Here is an 18,676-nt window from a genome sequence, read left to right on the forward strand (position 1 = left end):
CGGTGCCCGCCGGCCGGACCGAGGCGCCCCGGAGCCCGTCCCCGCCCGCGCCCAGCTCCCCCGGGCCCGCGGTGGTACGCGCCACTCGGCGCTCCCGAAGCCCGCGGACGCCGGCGGTCTTGAATGGAAGGTGCCGCGGCCGGAAGTGGAAGGGACCACGCGGGAGGACGAGGAGGGGGTACGAGCGCTTCGCGTCTTCATTGAGGAACCGACGCGGTGAACATGGAATTCCATGTGCGTCTTATGTAAAGAGAGCGACGGGCGCTGCAGCCAATGGACGCGCGGCGCTCGCAGGCCCGGCCCCCCCAGTATGCAGATGAGGCTGCGCCTCGGCCAATAGCGGCAGCCGGGGGCGGGCACGGCGCGCGCAGTCACGTTTTCCACTATGTGACAGCGGCGGCGGCGCTGCGGGCTACGGGCGGCTGGCGGCGGCGGCGGCGGGGTGGACGGACGGACGCGCGGACGGACGCGCGGACCGGAGGGGACGCGGCTCGGTGAGGGCGCAGCGCGGCGCGGCGGCGGGGTGGGCAGACGGGCCGGCGGGCGCCAGGCTGGGGCGCCGGCTGAGGTCCGGCAGCCCGGCTGGCTGGTTACGTAACCGCCCGGGTGGGCCTTGGGCCGGGCGGTCTGGGGTCCGGCGGACCGGCTCCCGGCGGGCGGCGGCGGCTCCTGCAGCCCACTGAGGCGTGGTCCCAGAGTTGTCTGCCATGTGACTCCTTCTCCGCTTAAAACCGGCCTGGGGGGTGGGGGGGGTGAGTACTGTTACCCACATTTTACAGATGGAGAAACTGAGGTCCAGAGAGGTTAGGTGACTTGTGTAAGGTCATGGAGCTACTGAGTGACTACCACACGGGACTGTCCTTCTCTAGATGATTTTCTTTGGACCCTCCCACTCCTCCCTGCGCCCCATGGGGAGAGGGTCCGGGAAGACTAAGGCAACTGAGGTTCAGTGCAACTGTCCCTGGGGAGATGCAGGACCCCTTGGGGAGCTGGTTTCCTGCTCTGAGGCCAGAGAGCCAAGTCTCAGGCTGGGGAAGGGCCATTGATGGGCACTGGTCTAGGAGCGTTACCCGGACAGCCCACGGGTCCTGTGGACTGGGTGAGCAGAGAGACAAGAAAGTTCCTGTTCCAAGCCAGGCCTAGAACCCTGTGGGCAGGGAGGTCCCACCCAAGGTTCACCCCCTTTGCCTCCCCTGGACCTCCCCGTATTTATTCCCTCACCCCAGACTGAGTAGAAGGGGGTCCCACTTTGTGATGCAGTAATCACACCATCTTTTGAGGGTGTACCTTGGCTGCCAAGGCCCAGACATGGACCAGGGGCGGGTAGTGGCCTGCTTAAGTGCTCCAGGAAGGCCAGGTAAGGGATGAGAACCCGGTTGCCAGAGTTTCTGTAACCTACACAAAAGAAAGCAGTTTGGAAAGCTGATTCGTACAACAGAGCCAGAAGGTACCCTGGAAATCATCCAGGGTAATACCTTGGCTTGACAGATTAGGAAACTGAGGCCCTGATACCTGCTGGGCATACACTATGGCAGGACCAGGCCCAGGCCCTGATTGTCTCCAAGGTCCTTCCATCATCCTGTGGGTCTTGATCTGGGTCAGGATGAGCTTCAGAGGTTCTGCAAAAGCCTGCAATTGGGTGCTGAATCTGAGTGGGCTAGAATTTGGGGGAGGAGCCCCAGGTCCCCCAAATGTCAAGAACCCCAGCACCATGGTAGAAGCCCCTCGATGAATCCTGCTCACCTCCCGTGTCTGATACTGGGGGCCACTGTCTTCTCCCTGGCTTCAAAGGGGAGACACCCCACCCTCTAGCCCCATTTGGGGTTTCTTGCCCCAGGCTGGGTTTGGCTGAGAATGAACAGGGCTCTATCTGAGGGCTTTAACTGGAAATTTGAGTTCTTGCATACAAGGTTAATCACTTCTTGTAAGGTGTATGAGTAGAATGAGGAAAGGGGCTCCTCTTTTCTTAAGTGGGAGCTCTGTGATATGCCAGCGCCGGGATGGCACTGTGGGTGTCCACAGTTATCTGTCACTGGCATCTTGGTGTGATTCACTGGTACAGAACTAATGCAGCCTGGCTTTCTGTGGAGGCTGGGGTGCTGGGCAGAGAGGGGTGACTCAGCCACCCCTCTGGGCCTCAGTTTCCTCGTCTGCACGGCAGGGCTCAGATTGGGCAACCTCCCGGGACTTTTTGGATTCTGGTTACTCTATGGATGATTTCCTCAGGCCCCTGCGCAGGGGACAGAGGTGTCTGATGTGACTTTAGGTCACATGATGTTCCCCTGTGAGGTACATCTGCCATGCTTCGAAGGAAGCAGCAAAGGTTCCCCTCATTTGTGCTGTTTCTCATGCACACACTCAACTTTCAGAAAAACACTGGTGGGCATGGCTCTTTTTTTAAGTGGTGATGTAACTTCACCGGGCCTCAGCAACCACAGGCTCTGTTGGGTCACTGAGTGGCTGGCAGGACCTCTCGGCATTTAGTCAAAAGAAGAGAGGGACGCTGAAAACTGCCTTCATGGGCAAAACCAAGAGGAGACACATAACCCCTCCACTGTGCATCTGCTCTGTGCCCCCGCCCCCTGGGAAGCTGGCCCACCTGCAGACCCAGCAGAGAGTCAGGGGTGTCTGGACAGGAGCCTCCGCCCCCTGAGCTACTTTTTTAGCCTGTGGTTTGAACTCTCTAAGCCCCACGTCTGTAACAAGCTTGTTACTGTGCTTCCTAGTCTAGAGGGAATCAGAAGCAGTAGGTGAGCAGGCAGTGAGGACCGGTCACGGGCATTATCAAGGCAGGCAGCCGTGGAGGGGGTGCCAGTCCTGAGTGGCCCTGGGGGCTCCGGGGGCTCCTGCCAGGCGACAGGGAATAGTGGGAACAGCTTAGGTGTTCACGGGCACTCAGAGTAGCTCCTTCCCTAGATGCTGAAGCCAGGAAGCTGACGTTTTTGCCTTATCGCTGTTTGAAATCTCACGCTTATGTGTATTTGAGGCTTTGGAAACAGAGTTGAGAGAATCCAAAGGAGTCTTAGTGAGGCCGAGACATGCATCTCTCCTGCCTTCTTCCCTTCCATATTTGGACGGCGTTTTCCTCAGTTACCCAGCTGTTGCCATGGAGAGCGCGGGTGTTTATTTAGCAGGACAAACATTTTCTCCAGATTACAGCAGGCTGGCCTCAGGGAATTGGCTCCTACCAGGAAGGAGCAAACACGTTACAATATTTGGGGCTATAAAATACCATGGGCTCTGAGACACAGAGTCCAGACTATGGAGCCCTGTTCTGTAAAGTGTGAAAACAGACAGAATTCACCAGCCTGTCAGAAGTCAGGCTGGTGGTGACCCTGGGGGTGCATGATGGCTGGAGGGCCGCCAGAGGCCTCAGGGACTGGTAGGGTTCTGCCTCCCCAGCTGGGTGCTAGGTACACCAGTGTACTCAGTTTGTGGGCATAGATCGATTGAAGACTTCTCTGGATCTTATACTTCTGTTTCAAAAAATTGATCACCTCAAGCGATTGAACCACACATATACCGACTTCTGATTTCCACGAAGAAATGTGGTAAATCCCTCTTCGGGTCACGGGCATTGAGCGTGAGAAGCCCTCACCTGTCCCGGAGTCCTGGCGGTGGTAGTGGAGGGTGGAACTGAGGACCAGGCTGTGCTTTCATTCCCAGTGTTTTCCACTATTGATCATGGAAACTATGAATACATGTGAAAGTAGAGAGCATGGCATAATGAACCCTCATGAACTCATCAGCCGGCTTTAACGAGCTGGCTCTCAGCCCCTCTCCTTCCATGCCCCCTCCCACTTCCTCCCCCTCCTGTATCATTGGGGGGCCCACCCCAGACTGTGATCTCATTGTGGACTGTACTTTCTAAATGTTCCTCTGTCCAGTCAAGGCAACCCTCACTAATAAGGCGTGGTCACATGACCAGCAGCAGGGTCCAAGCTTAGCTCCCTCCCTTCAGTCTGCCCATTCTCTGGGGCAGAGCCAGAGGGCGGACGTCTGCCCAGGGGGCAGCAAGGGGACTCTAGGGACAGGTGCACCCCAGCTTCCCGAGCAGCCCCCTTTTCAGCCTGGCTGTCCTTTCCTTTCTGGGGCCCCTGGCGCCCCAGACTATGAGCACCTCTTCCCGGGGGTGGAAACAGGTTTGCCCAGGGATCCCCGGGGTCCTGGCAGTGCGGGCACAAGCCGCTGCTCCATAAACCTTTGTGGAAGGCAGGAGGCAAAGCCTGCTTTGATGAGCAAGTTGGTTTTGTCAACTTGGCAAAATAAGGTCGGTCCATTAGAGCCAGTGGTGCTGAGTGATGCAGTTTCTGGAATGATGAAGTTTCAGGTGGTTTGGCTGGTTTGTTGTTTCACATTTCTGCCATGCTTGTCTGGCCCTCTTTGCAAAGATTTATCTTCTGCCTAAGGTAATCTTGTGACTTCTATTCAACGAATCCTACTCAGACTTGCTCCCAGGGTCCAGGAGGGTGGCAAAGCTGGGAGTTCTCTGAGGCGCTGACAGACAAAGCCCTTGGGGCGTTCATGGAAGCAAAGTGTGCGATGCCTCCTTCCAGGGAATGTCTTTATTGCCTGAGTTGGGGGTGGCTAGCTGAGCTCCTTGTCCTTTAAACCCAAGCCAGAGACAGCTCTGGTGGCAGTGAAATATCTTCTTTAAAAGAATTATTTTGTTACCCCATCTGTTTTTCTGTAGTGGTTGGCAGTGATGATAAAAGCTCAGCCTTTGTTGGCCATGACTGCATTCCAGACACTTGGCACAGACTGTCACTGAGCTCTCCCAGCAACCCCCGAGAGACAGGGGTGCTGCCACCTCGCTAGAGGAGGAAACAAGGCACAGGAGGCGCAGGGACTTGCCCGAGATCACAGGGCCAGGAAGCAGTGGAACCCACTGATGCCCTTACCATCCAGGGCGGCTACGTAACCCCTCAGCCTTCACATCTCACTCACAGAGGCTACATGGCTGATGTGCAGGGTACCGGGGAGGGAGAGAATGCCCTCGCCCCCCTCGGGGCAGCCCCTTGGCAACTCTACTGAACTGGAGACCCCTAAGAGGTCTCCTTGCTTCCACCTTGTCTCCACCCCATAACCCTGTTAGAGTTTTAAGTCAGATCTTGTTGCACAGAACTCAGTTTCCCATCTCACTTAGAATAAAGCCAGAGTCCTGCCTCTGCCCCTGTGAGGTGCCCCATATCACCCTCCTCTGCCTTGCCCATTCTGCTCCAGACTGGTCCATCTTCCTCAAATGCCCCTGCCTCAGGACCTTTGTTCTTGCCCCCCACCCCCCCACCCCACCCAGCCTAGAATATTCTTCGTCCAGCACCTTCCTGGCCCACTCTTTCATTCTCTTGTTTGTCTTCACTTGGGTTCTCTTAAAAGCAGAGTCTGGGCTGACACTTATGGCTAGCATTTCACTGGGAGGTGCAGTCTCAGGCAGCAAGAATGAGGGAATAGGCAAGTAGAGAAGGCTGGGATGCAGGATGGTCTCTCAGCCCATGGGGGCCTCATCAAAAAGCTCATCAGAAAAGACAAGGACAAAGAAGGAAGGATAGAAAGAAGAGCTTCCGAAATCCATCCCAGGGAGGGATGGAGGGGTGGATTTACCTGCTGACCTGTCCTCTCTCCCATCCCCCATGGCCAGAGTTCACCCCAGGAGAGTGTATTCTCCCTCCGGGCCAGTTGCTTCACTGGGCCCTTTGGCAGCAGCTGGGGAGGCAAGGGCCCACCCCCATCGTGCCAGGATTCATCTAAGGCCATGCGTGGCCAGCACGGCCAGAGCCTCCGGGCTGCCTCAGGTGTGAAGCCGTGAGGAGCAGGTCAGTGTATACCCAGCCGTGGCTGCAGACCTGCAGGAGAGTGAGGTCAAGGGGCTGTGAATCAGCACCACACACGGGGGCTCAGGCACAAGGTCAGATGGTGCCCGTATGCTCGCCTTCTCTGGCGGCGCTCTCAGCCTCGCCCGCACAACACTCCTCATCCCCTGCTCTGTTGCTTTCCCTGTGGCACTTAGCATTCTTCTACTGTCCATGCCATTCCCTTGTGGATGATCTGTTTTCCCCACTGGAACGTAAGCTCAGAAGGGCAGGAAGGACGTCCGTCCCATTCTCTGACGTCCACCAGCCCAAAGCGCCATGTGCTGAAGGAGTGAGCTAATCAACAGAAGACGGTGTCCAGCCCTGCCTATATGCTGTCTGTCCCACTGTTGTTGTTCTTTATTGTTCCATAACTTGTTCCTTTGTGTCCTAGAAGCTCCCTCTATCAGTGTGTCTTGTCTCCCTGTCTTTAGTAGGTACTTAGTATTCCCTAGCACAGATGTCCCAGGCTTTATGTCGTTAACCATACGTGCTGGGCTCTGGGGATACCGCAGAGGACAACTAAAGCTCCAGCAGATCAGGTGGAGTCCAGCGGTCAGCACCATGGAGGACAGGAAGTCAGGAGGGGGGTGTGGGGGCAGGTAGGGGAGAAGTCAGTGCTGTTTGTGCAGGATGGACAAGCTGTCTGCAGGATGAGTCCTGTGGGCACCACGGAGCAGCAAGTGCAAAGTCCCTGGGGTTGGAGCTCAGTGTCAGGGCCGAGGAGGCAGGCCACAGCAGGAGATTCTCAGGAGGCAGCCAGGGAGGCCTCGTAGAGCTGTAGACTCTCGTGCAGACTGGGGCTGTGTTCTGAGCCAAGGGGAGCGGAGGACTGGGGTGGGGCCAGGTGAGGCACAGGCCCCATTTGGAAGTCGAGGCTGGCCAGGGTGCCCATGGTGGATAGGGTGCCTGAGATGGGATGCCAGTAGCCTCCCTGCAGATGGTCCTTTGGTAGTTCTGTCACTCCATACACCATGTTCATGGGTCTTTGTACGCACTTACAGGCATTCCTGGGGAGTGGAGGGGCCTCCTAGCAGGGGGAAGGGTGAAGATTCTAAATGGTCCTGGACATGCCCAGAGTCCCATCCAGAAAGACCGTTAGTGACCACAACACACGAAGTCCCCCACCCTGTGGACACTGGATGCCGTCAGTCCTGTTAATTTTCAGTGACCTCATTCTTGGCGTTTTCCTCACGAGTAATGAGGTTGAACATCTCTCCAGGTTTATGGATCTTTAGTGTTTTCCTTTGTGGGAACAGCCCATTCTGTCTTTGGTCTCTTTCTTTCCAAAAGTGAGCACTTTCCGTGCTCTCACTGAGTCAGCTAGAACATCCCTGAAATGTTAAAAAAACAAACAAGCAATCCAGCAAAATGAAGACTGAGGAGTAGACTTGCTTGTTTTGTTCCTGACTTTGGTCAGGTGTTTTGCTGTTCTGGGGTTTTGGGTTCTCTGTGAGTCAGGACCCTGGTAACATGCTGCTCTCTAAAGCCGTGATGAGCAGGTATGCTCCACTGAGATTTGCTCCCTTTGACCACAGCTGTGGAGACTGTCTTCCGCGTATCACCTCTGTGGACTGTATCTTCTGCTCAGGACTCAGTGACTTCCCATCCTTTGTAGGTAACCTGTTTGTTTTTCCTGTTTGGATGTGGGTAGGGGTTTTTTTTCCCCTTGAAAATATCATTTTACATCGGGACATCTCTAGGCTCGGATCTTCACGTACCTTCGCGTGCTGTTCAAGGAGTCCTTCGACTGGCGGTTGCAGATCTCTTTGGCCAGGATGGCTTTCTTGGTGGGTATCTTTCATGAGAGTCTCTGTTGCACTGTTGGGGTGTCTCTTCCAGAAAGAGCTATTACCCGCGGGTAAAAACACGGCTCTGATGTCATTGCTCTTTCCCTTGGTGCTTCTCAAGGTTCCTTGCACTCGTCCTCTGCATTTCTGAGGTCATCGTCTTCGTTTCTGACTCTGGACTTGGTCTTCCTGATTCTCTACTCAAAGGTGGCATTTTCATCTCACTCTGTGGCTTCAGCTCATCCTTCATTACTTGTTTCCTTGAATCCCCCATTTCTCGATTTTTATTTGTGCTACGGAGTAAGTGCTGTCCCAAGTCTGCTGGTCCCCCATGCCATGCAGGCGTGTCCCTCTGGTCTTTGCTGCACATCTTTTCAGGGGACTCGTGTTGGCTTTTTCCCGTTTGTTGGCTCATGAACAAGACAAGGTCTACTGAGACCTGTTGTTTTCCAGAGAGTAGTGTGGTTGGATTCTCCAGGGGTCCCCATCTTCAGGAGCAGGCGGGCGCAGGATCCAGGGCTGTCACCTGCCTTGTGTGGCCACTGACCTGTTTCCTCATTCGCAGGCTAGAGCGGACAGTGGTATGCTATGTGGTATCCAGTGGTCAGTGATCACAAGGGTTACGTGGAACAGTGAGTGTGTGTGGTTGTCGGCATCAACCAGGTGTCTGGTCTGTTTCTCAGAGCACACGGAAGCTGTGGAGCACGTTCTGCCCCTGGAGACGGCTCAGTCAGGGCACTGCTGCTGGGCCCTCCGATCTTCTGTCCCCTGCTCAGTGCCCAAGGCTGGCCTTCCAGGACTGAGCCAGTGGGTCCCCTTGCTTTCTGGCTTCCTGACCACTGAGGTCAGAAGGAGAGAGAAGCCAAGGGTTTACGCCCCCCCAGCTCTGTTCCCCCAAATTGCAGGTTGTCTGGGTTCGTTTGGCTTCAGTAACCCTTCTTCCTGCCCTCCAGGACCAGGGTGATAACAGCTTCCCCCCTCCCACACCTGCCTAGCTTCCAGGCCCAGACATCTTTTGCTTCGAGCTGGGACCCTGAGGAGACACCATCCTGGGTCCTCCTCTCCCGGGGACATCTCTCTCCCCATCCTTAGGCTCCTGGGTGAACCCCTCCCACCTTGCATACTCCCTGTCTGCTTATCCCCATGGTTGTCTCCCGGCATTATTGCAGAAGCCTTGGGGCTGGTATGGCTCTGACTTCAGCCCCTCTCCACCCTCTTGCCCCTAAACACCAAAGTTAAAGTTTCTACGTAGCACAGTGGTGACGACCTGTCCAAATGCAACAAAGTTCATTCATCTGTTACTGGCCTGGTGCTGCCCCCACCCCCTGCTCCCCACTAGCACCACCCCATGCTGCTGTCAGGGCTCCCACCCACTCGGCCCTCTTCATAGGCAATGCCTGCTTCACAGCCTCCTCTCTCCCTGAAGTCTCCCCTGCTCGCAGCCTGGTCTTGGGGTTCCCCCTGCATACAGCCTGCATTTGGGGTCTCCTGCAGCTCGTGATGGGGGGAAGACCTCCCCATCACCTGGGGAGATTTGTAGAATGCATGTTCCTAGGCCCTGCCAGCCATTCAGTGGGAATCTGTGTTTTCCCCAAGGCTCCCCACGTGCTGGGAGGTGCCCACTGATGCTCTTTTCACCTCCGACTAGGCCATCAGCAGTTTGATGCCTGGGGGCTATGGCCGCGGGATTCACCTGCCTTCCTAATTCATGGCAGCTAGGAGCTCAGTGAGGAAGAACAAAGAATACCGCGACTGACCCTGACTGGTACAGACCCTAACGTGGAAACGGATCCCAGCACACATCCCATGTGGTGGCTGTGGGACCCCCTGCACTCGCCAAGGCCTGACGACGTTTCTCTCTTTCCCAGCTTCGTTGTGGAGCCAACATGAACAGATACGCCGAGTACCCGCCCAGCCACGGTCACCCCGCCCAGGAGCCCGAGGAGCCCGAGGAGCCCCGTGGAGCCCCGCTCCAGGAGGACGTGCACATGAGCGGTGGCTCTAGCGGAAACGAAACCAACGAGAACCGCTCCCCGGGGCGGGATGCGCGGGGCGGCGAGGAGCTGGGGATGCTGGTGGGGCCGTCCGTCGTCCCCCCGGGGTAGGTGCGGCCCTCGGACCGCAGAGGCTGGCCGCTTGTCTGTTTTCTCAGCATCTCATCCCGTTGTTTGATAGCTTTTGCGGTCTTTAAATCTTGATTCCCCCCCCCCCCAAAAAAAACCATAAATCTTGATTCCCCTGTTTTTCAACACTTAAAAAAAATCTCATTAACTGAGAACTAAAATTTACTATAACGATGCCGCTGTTGATGTTGACTCTCTGATTGCCGATAAATAGATACCGAGTGAGCATAGCAAGATCTCGGGAGCAGACAAGCCCGTGGCCCCGCTAGCAGCCGGGGTCTATACAAAATGAACCTGCTCTGTCAGTCCTTCTCCCGGTCCCTAAAACTTGAAAGTTTTATGCTCCGGCTTTATCTTAACCTTATATTTTTCGTAATTGTCTTACTACGTGTGGGATAATCTGGATTGTTGTCCCTGGTTGGATGAGGGGATGGTTGGAGCATGCAGCCCTCTGAGTCTGGCCTTTATTTCTCGTGCTCACAGTCCCGATGCCTTTGGCCTCATGATGGCCAAGTCTGAACACAGCATGTCTGCAAGCAGCTGCAGGTAAGGCCGGTCACACGTCCCTTGATTTACGGTCTCAGAGAAATGGAGACTTGTTACTGGAGGTTAGTTTTGGGGTGATGTGACATTTTGCAAGCCTCCGCTAGAACCTGTCAGTCTGCGCGGCTGTCTCGGTTGTGAGCCGGCCCTGCCCGCTCAGACACCAGCTGCTCAGGGCCCCTTATGATGCCCCGGATCTGGAGCCCCTCCAGCCCCATCTGCGCAGGCCTTGTCTGCATCCTAGACATGTTCATCTGGAACGTTCCTCCCCCTTTTTAGGTGTTGGTAACAAAGGTATCCTTAATTTCACATCCACAGACATTTTTTCTTTCTCTTTTTTAAAAAGATTTTATTTATTTGAGAGGGAGAGAGAGAGCATGAGCAGGGGGAGCGCCAGAGGCAGAGGGAGAAGCAGGCTCCCAGGGAGCCTGACTCGGGGCTCGATCCCAGGACCCCGGGATCATGACCTGAGCCAAAGGCAGATGCTTAACCGACTGATCCCCCCCAGGGGCCCCCACAGACATTTTCGTATCACCACAGGAGCAAACTCCAGCTCTCAGGCCTGGGTGCGTGGGCACCTGGCTGCCCCATCCTGACACCTGATTTCCAGCATTCTTTCTGCACCGTCTGCTCTAAACAGGAAGGGCCCAGCTGTTTTATCTTCTTCCCATCTCTGTACCCTTAAGTTGAGAGCTCCTCCTTACAAGTCTTTCCTGTCTGAGGTCTTGCCGTGTTCCTCATTCACGTTCCGGCCGCAGGAAACCAGTTTGCTGTCCTCTGTCATCTCCGTCACTCGATCCTTTTCTGTCTGACACAGGGCAGGAAGGCCCAGCCCTGAGGGGCAAAGCCCAGCTCCAGCCTGGGGCGCAGAGAGCCCAGGGGAGGGACTTCTGCAGCCCTCAGGTGGGCGAGCGCAGTGGTTCTCAGCTGGAGCATTCCGTCTCCCCACAGCAGATGTGTAACAGCATCAGGAGACATCTTTGGTTCCACACTTGGCGAGGGTGCTCCTGGCCTCTGGTGGGGAGAAGGCCAAGGGTGCTACATGTCCCGCAGTGCTCCACAGAGAACCACACAGACCGAGACGTCCTAGGGGCCTGGTTGAGAAGCAGGACTAGAGGCGCAGGAAGGAGGAGTCAGGAAGCTAACGTGTGATCGCCTCTTTCTTTAATGCTGTGACAGCGAGCGGTCCACCAAAGCAGACGCGCACAAGGAGCTGATAAAAACGCTGAAGGAGCTGAAGGTCCACCTGCCAGTAGACAAGAAGGCCAAGGGGAAAGCCAGCATGCTGGCCACCTTGAAGTACGCGCTAAGGAGTGTGAAGCAGGTGAAAGGTACGTCGGCCTATGTATTTGTTCCGAACTTGTAGAAATAACTTGGATTGTGTCAACTTTCTAAAACCCACCCCAGATATTGCAGAAGGAAATTCTGGAAGGCTTAATTCTTTATAACTTTTCTACTGTACTTCTGGGAAAAAAAAAAAAAAAACAGGTAGAAAACCAGCTGATAAAAAGGAATGTATTTATGGCGTAAAGGTTTTGTTCTCTGGGCTGGGGTCAGGTCATGGTCAGGAGAGCCCAGCATCCTCCAGGCTCAGGCCGGAGTTGAACTGGAGTTCACTGAACTGTGTGAGCAGCTCGGCACGGAATTTAAGCAAAACATCCCACAGTGTTGAGCTGAGGACTGGTCGCTCCTTTGAAATATAACAAGAGGAGATACCAAGGAGGCTGTTGCCAGATCTTATCCTTACAGGACAATACTTTAGCGCTCCTGCATTTAAGACCTTGGGCAGTCCGTTTCTTGTTTGTCTAGAAAGGCGTGAATTTCCATCGAGGTTGTCTTCCAACCAGGAAGCCATGCAGAGCGCCTCCTTCCATCACTGGGGCACTTCCATCACTAGCAAGACCTCCACGGGCCACATTCCGTTCCCATTTGTGGGCATGCTTGGGCCGTATTATTAGGTGACAGAATATGTAAGAGCTTTTAGGACTGTCCGTAGTCTAAACGAAGGCTTTCACCTGAGAACACGTGTGCAGAAGTCTTCGTAGATGCAGTGCAGGAGTCTATGAACAAACACTGCAGTTTCCAACATATTTGCATCATCAAGCTCAGACGCTTGACATTCCAATAAACTCCAAGCCCCTTAAATAATTTCCAACAGTACCGAGTCTTCCTTCCTTCACTTGCTGCTGCAGCTGGACTCCCGCTGAGCAGGTGCTCTGCGCCCCCCTCCCGATCTCCTGGGTCTCAGGTAACTGCAGGTGCCTCTGACTCTAGGACAGGTAGGAACACACAGCCGTGGAGGAGGTACCAGCATTTCTAGTGACTGCTGGGTGAACTCTTCTGCAGACACCCATCCCTGGGGGCTTGGGTCGTGACCCCTGCATTTGGGGTCATCTCAGGATGCGTTAGCTCTAGGCAGTCAGAATGTTCCGTGCAGCCTTGCCTTTCGGTCTGTTGCTGGGAATGGGGATGTGAGCTTTGAGAGTTTTTAAGTTTCCTCCAGTGTGTCAGAGGAAGCAGCAGGAAGCTTGGAGGGAGTATCCACATGTGCATTCCTGATCTTACAGCAGCGAACACTCAGGTGAATCCTTTCTCATTACACGGGAAACCACCCCCTCCTGCACTTTGAGGAATTTCTTAGCTGTTTTGGTCCCTTCTGACCAGCAAGCAGAGACAGAAGCCAGGCCAGCATCTCGTTAGGGCAGACGAGGGAGGTGTCCTTTCCCAGCAGGTGTGGGAACCCCACCCCTGCTCTACCTACTTTACCTGGGTATGTGCGTTACACGCACGCTGGGGTCCCAGTGGACTCCACACATTGGAAACATGGGTAAAAGCAGGACAGTTGTGAAGGCTGAGATAAAGGTCAAACAGTGGGCTTTATTCTGTGATCATCAGTTACTCTCAAGCTTACAGGCAGGGCAGGGCTTCTCACTAATAATGATGGATACGAAGCATGGACAACGTTTGTCAGAAGGGCGACTTTGCCTGCCCGGTGGAGTCTGGTGGGGAGAGCTTGCGCCACGCGTGGAGGGTTGGGCTCTGCTGTGTGCTGGCGTGTGCTGGCCTTCTGGGTGCCCTCTGTAGGCCCAGGTTTCTCTGCAGGCTCCTATCTAAGGCTATATCTGTTTGGTGAGGGTTAATACAGTAGAAACAGACACCGTGCCCGGCCAGCCCACCCAAGGATGCTCACAAACTGCAGGGGGAGGAGGTTCTCTGAAGGGCGGGTCTGCCAGCACCCCTCCCTGGGGACTGCCCCCAGCCTTAGGTGCTGGGTGGGCAGCCCCGTGATAGTCTGCCCTTAAAAGCTGTACGTCCAGGGATGAGGGGCGCTGGCAGCAGGCTCTGTCGGGAGCAGTCTGCTGCAGTGTGGTTTCTCGCGCCTCGTGTTTTTGGGCAGGGGGTTCTGTCTGGATGGGAGTGTCGCCACACCCCCGAGGAGCAGGTTTCCCAAGAGGAAACATCAGCGTTGTGGCATGATTAAAGACCTTATGGGCAAAGTGAGGGTTAGGTGGAACTCCGTGCCCATATTATTTAAAATAATGGGTACTTACCATTTAAAAAGTTCTGTAATCAAAGGTCTTCGGATTTTTCAGGAAAACTAAAACAGACTTCCATTTGCTTTGTCTTCACATTTCTCTGTTCCGTTCTCTGGGCATCCCAGGAGGATAGTGTGCATAGCCCCCTTTCTCATGACAAGAGTAGAGCCCCCAGCATAGGGAGGTGGGGCCGTTTTCATGCGCCACCTTGGTCTCTCCTGCAGCCAACGAGGAGTATTACCAGCTGCTCATGTCCAGTGAGAACCACCCCTGCAGAGCCAACGTGCCCTCTTACACCATAGAAGAGATTGAGAGTGTCACGTCTGAGTTCATTGTGAAGAACGCAGTGAGTGTCTGACATGAGTGACACCTTCCCCCAGAAAGCTCACCTTCAGCCGGTGGCTTTATAGCAACAGCGTTTGGAGTTTCCGGACACTCCTACCTTAAAACAACAGCGTGAAGTCCGTGATTCACACGGAGCAGTTGTGTTCCAGACTCCTGCTGTTTTCCATGAGACTTCCCTCCTCATGGCCAATCTACCCCCAAACTTTGCGTGTGTAGGAGCGAGCCCCACCTTGACCGAGCAGTGACCAGGTGACCTTAGGCTCACTTTGGGGGGGGGGCGGGGGCCTGGGATTTGAACTCAGCTCGTGAGACTTCAAAGCTTGTTCATTTTTAAGCACCCCATAAGGGTGGGGCACCCTTGGAGTTCTAGGGGAAGGGAAGCGAGTTGTCCCTTCCCCTGTGCCCCTACTTCTCAGAGAGCAGACACAGGGCAGGTGGGGACCCAGACCTACTGGAATCGTGGCAAAACTGGTCTGCAGAGTGGGGCTCCCTGATCCCTCCCATCTCCTTCCTCCAGCACCCCCGCTGCAGCTGAACCTGCTGGGAGCTCTGGGCCAGGGCTCAGGCCGCTAGCTAGCAGGGCAGGACCCGGGCGGCACCCCCCAGCGCCCACCCCCACCCTGCGTGTCCTGGGAGAGCGATGGGCTGGCAGAGGTTTGTGGCTGCCGGCCCAGGTGAGAGGAGGGGGCTGGAGGAGGGGGCCCAGAGGCCTCCCCCCAAATCTGTGCCCCTCGGGGAGGGGCAGGCTGTCCTCACGCAGCTGCTGCTTCCTTCCAGGGTATGTTTGCGGCCGCCGTGTCCCTGGTCACCGGGAAAATCCTGTACATCTCTGACCAAGTTGCCTCCGTGTTTCACTGTAAAAGGGATGTCTTCTATGGCGCCAGGTTCGTGGAGTTCCTGGCGCCCCACGACGTCCGCGTGTTCCACGCCTCCACCACGCCTTACAGACTCCCGCCCTGGAGCGCGTGCGGAGGAGCAGGTGAGGGCCTGGGCGGTGGCCGAGCAGGGCTGCCTGGGCGTGTGCGCCCGCGGCGGGGGGATCGTGGGGGCTGCTGCCTTCCCAGGGCGGGGGGCCGGGCTGGCCCACCCCCGGTGCGGGGCGCAGCCCAGCTGCCCTCTGCCGGAGCCCGGCCGGCACCCCTGCCCCACGGCTGACCCGGCCCAGAGACGGAAAGCTGCTTGTTCAGGATAAACTGAGAAGAGTAGTCTTTTCACAAATTTCAGAGGGAAACCCGTTTCAGAAGACTTTAAGAAACGTTAGGCATTTTAGAAACAAGGCTGTCGTGAGACGCTGGGGTCGGGAGTGAGCCCACGGAGCGCGGGGAAGGCGGGCGGGCGGAGGCCAGGCCCCGCTTCGGCTGCACTGACGTCGGGGTGACCGGGAGAGCGCTCCTCCCCCGGCCACGTGCAGCTTCGTGCAGGCGGACGGTGATGTCCTCCTGTGCCTGTGCTCAAACCAGCAGCTTTCCAGGCGCGTCGGGCTCCCGTCTGCCCAGCTGCTTTGGGGCCGCAGGCCATGCGGTGCGTCCACTGCGCGCTCCGCCTTGTGTCTGGCTCCTGGGCCCGGCCTGGCCGCCCTGCTGCGGCAGCCGGCCTCTTGCAGTTCTCCGCGGCGTGTCCTTGTCCCCCTCCTCCCACATGACCGGGAGACTTGGGGTCCGGAAGGCTGGGAGCTCTTACCATGGCCAGTGCAGGCCTTGCCCATAAGTAGGTGCAGGAGGGAAGGTTGATCAGATGAGTCTCAGCAGAAATGTTGCGCGGGATCCTGGCAGAAGGTACCAGACCAGCTCAGGCCTTCCCTGCAGCCACCCACCCCCCAATGCTTTCAGAGAGCAGGGCGGCCAGCAGAAGCCCGCTCTTGACGTGTGAGTCCGGCAGCATCTGTCTGTCTGCCCCTCACTGGGCTCTGGTCACTCGGAGCTGAAGGTGAACGAGTGGGCAGAAACGCTCAGCAGCCAGGAGAGGTGACGGGAAACAGTGGGCCTGGGAGTCACCCCAGACAGGCGTGACCTCAGTCGTGAGGCCGCATCACCCAGAACTGGTCCCCGTTTTACCCTTGGCTCAGGGGTCTGCATCTCTGCTCACATCAGATGCACCTCACCCCCACTCCCACCACCTCCTTGATCGTGGGTCCCTCTCCGCTGCGTGTAGTCAGCTCCACCTCCTGCTTGTAGTCAGCCGCCGGCTGGGCCACCACTTGGCCACCGCCCACGGCCACCACCACCGTTCCCGGACTGTACCTTCCTGAGACAGCCTGGGCGTTTGCTTTAGGGCTGACTCACGAAAAGAGATGCTCGCTTTTGGTTTTGGATATAGAGCCGCCCGCCTTCTCCCAGAATTCCCAGCCGAGGACTGTCCACAGTCAGGTCACTAAAGCTTGCAGTGCATGTCACGAGAACCTGTAGGTCACTGCGTGGAAGGGACATCACTCCGCACGTGGGTTTACGGCTCGGACAGGCCAGCACCGTCTGCCTGGGATGGCTGCCACTGAATTTTTGTCTGAATGAAAAAGAAGGACCAGGTGACTTCTTTAAGGCCTTTCCAGGCCAGCAATTTTATACCATTTTCCCTAACTAGTGATTTCCTATTTCTCCTCCTTCTTTTGGATAGAGGAAACTTTATGTGAAGGATCAACGTCTAAGATTTCTTTGTAAAATAATCATATATTGTGAAAACACCATTTCCTCATCTCTGATGATGCCGCCCAAGTGACATCATGCTTTTGCTAGGTGTTTCAGATTTTGAAATAGGTTAATATTTTAGCAAAAGGATTGGTGTAAGCTTTGAAATTACCTGAGTTGCTTCTATTAGAACTGAATATCCCCCAAAACATATAGGTTGAAATGTTTAGGGCTTTACATGCAGAAATTCGGCCCATCAGTCAGTACGTCTCCCAGAGTTAAATTGTTAATTAGTTGGTGTGCTTGTGGTGGCCTGTGAACCATTCCAAAACTGGTAAACTTCTGGCAATAAGCTTTTAGCATTCCGTAATTTGGTACGTGCTGCATTCGTGAAATAGGTTTGATTTTCGTCAGAACTGTAATAAATGATCTCTAAGGGCTTCGCTTTGTGTTTGCGTAAATATGCATTCACGCCCTGACTCTGGATTCTGCGGCTTCTCTGTAGCTTGGGGGAAGTAGGGTGCGCTCTGTACTGTGTTGTGCCCTCGGATGGCTGACTTTGGGCTCTCTCTCTTAGATTCGTTTACTCAAGAATGCATGGAGGAGAAATCTTTCTTCTGCCGCGTGAGGTAAGCCTGGGACAGGGGATCCCAAGCTGGTAATGGCACAAACATTTTCTCCTGAGCACCTCTTGTGAGGAGATGTAGGAATGGCCCCCCCAACCAGTTCCTGCTGGGCTGTGGCCCCCTGTGCCCCTCTGCACCCCTGCTCTTCAGGGTAGAGGCCCTGCAGGAGCACCCCCTACCAGGCAGCGTACATATTCCTAAAAAGTCTGTGTGAAAACACCATTTCCATAAGCTGATTTAAAATGTGCACAAGGCGTTAAGACAGCCTGGTCAGCAGTGGGGTGATTTCACTGCTCCTCAAGAAGAGCCTGGGGAGCCTAGACTTGGTGTCCGTCACCTGGGAAGCTGCCCAAGGGCCCCTCCCTGGGAAGGCATGTCCCCCAGAGAGGACCCAAAAGGCACATGCAGCCTTTAGTTCAAGTGTGCATTTTCCCAGGGAGAGCCCACAGCTTCCCCAGCAGCAGGCTTTTTGCCCGAAACAAGGTGACTGCTTGAGCGTCCAGGTGCAGGGTCAAGAGTGACCCCTGGCCAGGTCCTGGCGCTCTCAGAAGATGGGGCCTCACCAGTGAAACAATGTCCTTTTCCTGATTGAAGTGCCCTAGGGAAGGGCTCCCAGAAGACCTCCCACTGCCCAGGGCTGTTCACTCTTCGGTCTGCCTTGAGCGAGCGGGGCGGGAGCCCAGATCGCAGGCCCAGGCCAGCACACCCAGGTCCGGGTCCCCGAGCGAGGAGCCTGGCTCTGTGTCTGCTTTGGGAACAGCCGCTACTGAGGGAGAGGTGACTAGCAAAAAAGGTCAGTTCCTTCCGTCATAATTGCAAACCTGGGCCCTCCTCCGCAGCGTTGGGAAGAACCACGAGAACGAGATTCGCTACCACCCATTCCGCATGACGCCTTACCTGGTCAAGGTGCGGGACCCGCAGGGCGCCAGGGGCCAGCTATGCTGCGTGCTGCTGGCCGAGAGAGTGCACTCGGGCTACGAAGGTAACTGCCCGCCCAGGTGGGCACCAGCTCCGTCTGGTCCCTCGGTGACGCCCCTGGCTCACACCTAATGTCAGCAAGGCTGCCAGCCCTGGCCTCAACCCCAGCCTTGGGAGAGTCTCCTTCTCCCTCTAGACGCACACCCACCTCTGTCACCTGGCCCTCCCCACAGCTGCTGCCAAACCACCTCCCCGCGTCTGTTACCAGGTCCAGGTGCCGGCATCTCCCACCTGTGACCAGCCCATTGCCATGGCCTGGGTGCCC

General features: G+C 55.9%; 1 protein-coding gene across 3 annotated transcripts in view; it reads left to right on the forward strand.

The window, feature by feature from the left end:
* The first annotated feature begins 438 nt into the window (after positions 1-438).
* Positions 439-18,676, forward strand: part of PER2 (period circadian regulator 2) — a 38,075-nt gene continuing 19,837 nt past the window's right edge. The window contains exons 1-7 of one of the 3 annotated variants that reach the window (XM_035006755.1): positions 439-494; positions 9,508-9,740; positions 11,485-11,636; positions 14,066-14,187; positions 14,964-15,165; positions 17,385-17,436; positions 18,273-18,415. In XM_035006755.1, coding sequence (XP_034862646.1) covers positions 9,526-9,740; positions 11,485-11,636; positions 14,066-14,187; positions 14,964-15,165; positions 17,385-17,436; positions 18,273-18,415 — 886 coding nt within the window. In that variant the 5' untranslated portion in view covers positions 439-494; positions 9,508-9,525. Of the gene's footprint in view, positions 495-8,969; positions 9,741-10,245; positions 10,309-11,484; positions 11,637-14,065; positions 14,188-14,963; positions 15,166-15,207; positions 16,708-17,384; positions 17,437-18,272; positions 18,416-18,676 lie in introns of those variants that run through there. The other 2 variants (XM_035006757.1, XM_035006756.1) reach the window with 2 other exon arrangements.

Source organism: Mirounga leonina, unplaced genomic scaffold (assembly GCF_011800145.1).
Source record: "Mirounga leonina isolate KUSES-001 unplaced genomic scaffold, KU_Mleo_1.0 Mir_151, whole genome shotgun sequence".
Classification (NCBI taxonomy): domain Eukaryota; kingdom Metazoa; phylum Chordata; class Mammalia; order Carnivora; family Phocidae; genus Mirounga; species Mirounga leonina.